General features: G+C 46.8%; 1 protein-coding gene across 8 annotated transcripts in view; it reads left to right on the top strand.

Annotated features, from left to right (window-relative positions):
• Positions 1 to 5,000, top strand: part of LOC122252766 (uncharacterized) — a 93,140-nt gene that overhangs the window by 73,654 nt on the left and 14,486 nt on the right. For 5 of the 8 annotated variants that reach the window (XM_086540816.1, XM_086540814.1, XM_086540815.1 and 2 more), the window contains 3 exons: positions 1 to 109; positions 2,259 to 2,432; positions 3,207 to 3,878. The exon at positions 1 to 109 is cut by the window's left edge and continues 98 nt beyond it. In XM_086540816.1, the coding sequence (XP_086396942.1) occupies positions 1 to 109; positions 2,259 to 2,432; positions 3,207 to 3,878 (955 nt within the window). The remainder of the gene's footprint in view (positions 110 to 2,258; positions 2,433 to 3,206; positions 3,879 to 5,000) is intronic. The other 3 variants (XM_043015409.2, XM_043015406.2, XM_043015410.2) reach the window with 3 other exon arrangements.

The following is a 5,000-nucleotide window of genomic DNA, read 5'->3' as shown; positions in this document are numbered from 1 at the left end:
CAGCGACTACTCCAGCGACTTCACCTCCTCGTCACCCTCGTCCATGGGCAGTAAGAGTCCCTTTGACGATGAGGCCACGTCGGAGGGGTCCGAAGGGGAGGCCAAGAAGGTAAGGCTGGGTGGGAGGGGGAGGGGAGGGAAGGAAAAGCGGAGAGGAAGGGGAGGGAAGGAGGGAGAGAGGGGAGGGAGAGGGAGAGGGAAGGATCGGAAGGTGAGCCAGGAAGGTAAGGCTGGGGGGGAAGGGGAAGGGTAGGGAAGGAGAGAGACAGGGGAGGGGAGGGAAGGAAAATCGGAGGGGAAGGGGAGGGAAGGAGGGAGAAAGGGGAGGGAGAGGGAGAGGGAAGGATCGGAAGGTGAGCCAGGAAGGTAAGGCTGGGGGAGGGGGAGGGGAGGGAAGGAGAGAAGACAGGAGAGGGGAGGGAAGGAAGAGCGGAGGGGAAGGGGAGGGAAGGAGGGAGAAAGGGGAGGGAGAGGGAGAGGGAAGGATCGGAAGGTGCGACAGGAAGGTAAGGCTGGGGGAGGGGGAGGGAGAGAGAGAGAGAAGGGAAGGGGGGAGAGGGGATTTGGATGAGAGAAAAGGATGAAGGACGGAGAAGAGAGAAAGAGAGAGAAAGAGACTGATAGAGAGAGACAGAAAAGAGACAGAAGAAGAGGGATGGAAGGAGGGACAAAAGAGAGGTACATAATAATAAAACAATGTTGCACGAAAACGGGAGCAAATACTGACTTAAGAAAAAAAGGGTAAAATATTATCAAGAATAACCAACTTAGCAATCGGGGGAGAGATTTTTTTTTTTCTAGGGGGGGGATAATCAAACACACTTTCCTTTTCCCTTTACCCATTCTCTCCCCCCTATCCCCCATCCCCCATCCCCACCCTCTCTCTCTATCTCTCTATCTCCCTCTCTCACACATATGACCTATCCTGACCTTTGACCCTTGACCTCCACTGTTCTTTTGCTTTTTTCACGTTTCTCAAATAAAGTCTTTGTCAGGATTTTAGTTCTTGCTTCGATTTCTTGTCGCTGTTGTTTACTTTCTTTTCACGTTTCTTCTGAGGTTAGGGATATGATAATGAGGATAATTATGGTAAGTTTGGTGCAATGTTGATGGTGATAAAGTGTATGTTGCTGCGCTTGCAATAACTGGGATGGATGTGCTTCCAAATTTTGTTAATAGTAATGGTCATAAATACTTTATTATGGTAATGAAGACAACCTTAATAGAATATAATAACGGGAATGATAATGATAAGTATTGATGACAATGATATTAACAATATTTATAATGATAATGATAATTATTTGTAATAATGATAATTCATTATGAGGGTAATGATATTTGCAATTATGATGTTGATGATGATTATGGTGATAGTAATTACAATACTACTAATAGTAATAATAATAACAATAATAATGATAATAACTATGATAATAATAATGATCGTAATGGCAATAATAATGATGCTGATGATAATTTAAATAATAAAGATATTAATAGGTATCAAGGATAAAAAGATAAATAATGCTTATGACAATTAATAGCAAAAGCAAAATAATAGCAATGGTAGCGATAGTGTGATAGTGTCAGTTCCCAATTTTGATCATGATTGTATGTTATTGTTAATGACAACAGTATTGGCAAAATATTATAAAAAAAAAAAAAATACTAGAAACGCTACTACTGCTAATATTACTATTACCAGTCCCTTACTGTATGTAACTCCAGATCACCTAATTCTATAGTTTCTGCCTGTCTTTATCTGTATTTTGTTTGCTCTTCTTACAAACACTTGGCAGATATGACCAAAGATAATGTATGAGCATATAATCTTACCGGTAGCAGCATAGCGTGCCTCACAGCCGCTCGCTAAACCCACCAGCTGTCCTATCCTCACCAGCTGTCCCATCCCCCACCAGCTGTCCCTTCCGCCACCAGCTGTTGCTTCCCCGCCAGCTGTCCTTTCCTCACCAGCTGTTCCTTCCCCACCATCTGTCCTCTCCTCACCAGCTGTTCCAACCCCACCAGCTGTTCTCTCCTTACCAGCTGTTCCTTCCCCGCCAGCTACCCCCCACTCGCCTTTCCTCCACTTTCATCTCTGCATCTTGCTTGTCACACTCTGCATTAGCAACCACGTCTTCTTCTGCCTGTTCCTCTTTCTTTATTCTGTTGCCTGTTCCATTTTCTCCTTCCCTTTCTCCCGGTGCCTGTTTCTCTCCCTTGTCTCTATCGACCTTCTTCCGGTGTGTGGACAGGTTCGACCATCCACCATGCGGCTTCCGCGACCCTCTCGCCACATCGCCGTGCCGGTCATCACGGCCCAAAACTCGCGTCCCTCCAAGAAGACTTCCAATCTCAGAAGCTTCCTGCCGAGGGGGCGTCGAAGGCAGCTCGAAGAGGTGTTTACAGGACCGAAGGATAAAGTGAAGGTGAGAGGTTTAGGGTTGAGCAGGTTAGAGCCTTGGTGAGGATGGCCAGGATGTTACCCCAGAGAATTCTGTCAAGTTCCTCCTGTTCTGTGAGGAATCTGGGACACTCTCACGCCATTCCCTGCTTCCTATAGGATCACGAACACGCCTTTGAAAAGTGACTGAGGATCCTTTAATTCACTGGGTATAGTTTCGTGTTAAAACATATTTCTTTGACCTGTTCTTGCAGTGTAGTTCGAGCGTCCTCCATCCACTCAACACATGTTTGTTTCTACTAAATCGAGTAAATCACGTATCAATCGTTTCACGTTGACTCTAAGATTTTAGAACCTGTCTTATTAACTAAAATTAGACGTTTGGTCACGTTTCTTCTCCTTCTGACTCCGACTTCTCGTATCTTTCTCTCCTCAGTGTCTTATTTCTCGGTCCTTCCTCAACCCTGGCTTTTTCCTACAGCTGCTTCATAGCATTAGATGATTTGCTGCGAGGGACGTTCTTTTTGTTATGCATGGCTGCATTACTAATCACGCTTTTATCTCTTTCTTTTAGTTTGGGGGCTTCGATTTTTTTGCCTTTGCGTTCTCCATACTTTTCCCTCCATTGCTACTTCTCAGATAGATCAGCCCTGACTTTGCTTTAACTAACCAGCCTCGGGCAATGTCAGTGCATCCACCTGGATATAGAGTTGATTTCGAAATAACTCGTTGGTCCTTCAGTGTGACGATGGCAACGACGCGCGCCTCGGCTTCATGTCCCTCTCCCCTTTTTCCGCAGATCCCCGAACCGTGCCTGACGTGCGGGAAGGAGCAGAATCCAGAGCGGTTCCACAGCCACCCTCTCGACATCATGAAGTTCAAACCGAAGACGGAGGAGCGCGCCAAGGCCAGAGCGTTGAGCAAGCTAATCGTGACCAAACCCACGGCACTCAAGTACAAAAGTCGAGGCATCGACACGGAGAACAAGGCTCCCGCTGGTCGGAAGAGCAAGCAGAAGCCGTCGACGGCCAATAAGAAATCTCGTAGCGTGGACAACTCGCCCGCGCCCGCCAAGAAGGGCCAGAGCGCGATCCCTCTCAAGAAGTTCATCAGTGAACAAAAGGCTTCCATGAACAAGGACAAAGAGTTCACCGTCGAGATCTTCGACGCACAGACTTCGCCGAGGAGCGAGGACAGCTCCAGCCCGCCGCAGCCGCAGAGAAGGCGCGAGCCATCCAAACAGAACGGGGAAACCGAGCGCAAGAAGGGGGCGCCACCTCCTCCTCGACACATGAATAAGATCGAGGAGGAGCGTGAGAGCCGACCTGAAGAGACCACGAAGACCCGGAGACCCGAGAACGGCAGCCGGGGAGGACAGAGACTCGGAACGGTTCCCACTCTCGTCTGCTACATCTGTGGGCGGGAGTTCGGGAGCCGCTCCCTAGCCATCCACCAGCCACAGTGTCTCGAGGTAAAGACTGTTCTTGTGCGTCGCATCAATTTCTGTATTCTGACCTTGCTATTTCATGTATTTTCCCGCCATGGAAGACAACTAGCAAACTCCAATATACACACATTAAGAACTCCCCTTTTTAACCTCATTGTCCCACGGGAGCAATAGACCGCCTGTTACACTACCGTCTGTAGGTCACTAATTACAGGTTATAAATATAGCTAGGTCGATGATGGCAGAAGAAAGGAAGGGAAAGGATGAATGGAAGTCATGCATATATACATGAAACTCTAGCTCTTGCTGATAAATTGTTAGCCCAGCACTCTCTAACTGTCAGAGGCTGAATTTCGACATGATAGATGCCGTAACCCGGCGGTGCCTATAATCACAGGTCTTGCCGTCGTGAGAAATACTCGCTTTTTTCTTTTTCTTTTTTTTGTGTGTGTTCTCTGTAGCGTGGTGTTGTGATCTTACCCTTTTGCCAGTGGATTATATTTTTCCCTCATTCATATTTCAATATCATATCAGGATTACTGCTATCAACTTTGTGGAAAATGTGCAATAACGGTGATTATCTGCCAGAACTCGGTAATTATGACTGATTAGCACGGAATCTTAAACACTGTCTTGGCTGGCCAGTGCAAGAGGTTTGTACTGAAGGCAGTCCTTTAAGGCTAATGCTCGTCGTCAGGTGTTAAAGCAACGCTGCTTTAGTCGAACTTGATAGCTTTGCCAACAATTCCCAGAGTGTTTTGTTTTAGTGTTGTTTTTTTATTCAGTATTTTGTTCAATTATCCTCACTTAATTGTTCATTATTAAGCCGTTTCACACACGCGCACACACATAGACACACACACACACACACACACACACACACACACACACACACACACACACACACACACACACACACACACACACACACACACACACACACACACACACACACACACACACACACACACACACACACACACACACACACACACACAACACACCAACACACACACACACACACACACACACACACACACACACACACACACACACACACACACACACACACACACACACACACACACACACACACACACACACACGCACATACACACACACACACACACACAAACACTTGTACAT

The sequence above is a fragment of the Penaeus japonicus genome, unplaced genomic scaffold (genome assembly GCF_977035675.1).
Source record: "Penaeus japonicus unplaced genomic scaffold, GWHDUDI00000001_assembly GWHDUDI00000010, whole genome shotgun sequence".
NCBI classification, from domain to species: Eukaryota; Metazoa; Arthropoda; class Malacostraca; order Decapoda; family Penaeidae; genus Penaeus; species Penaeus japonicus.
The sequence above is the reverse complement of the archived record's forward strand: the minus strand, read 5'-3'. Positions and strand labels throughout refer to the sequence as shown.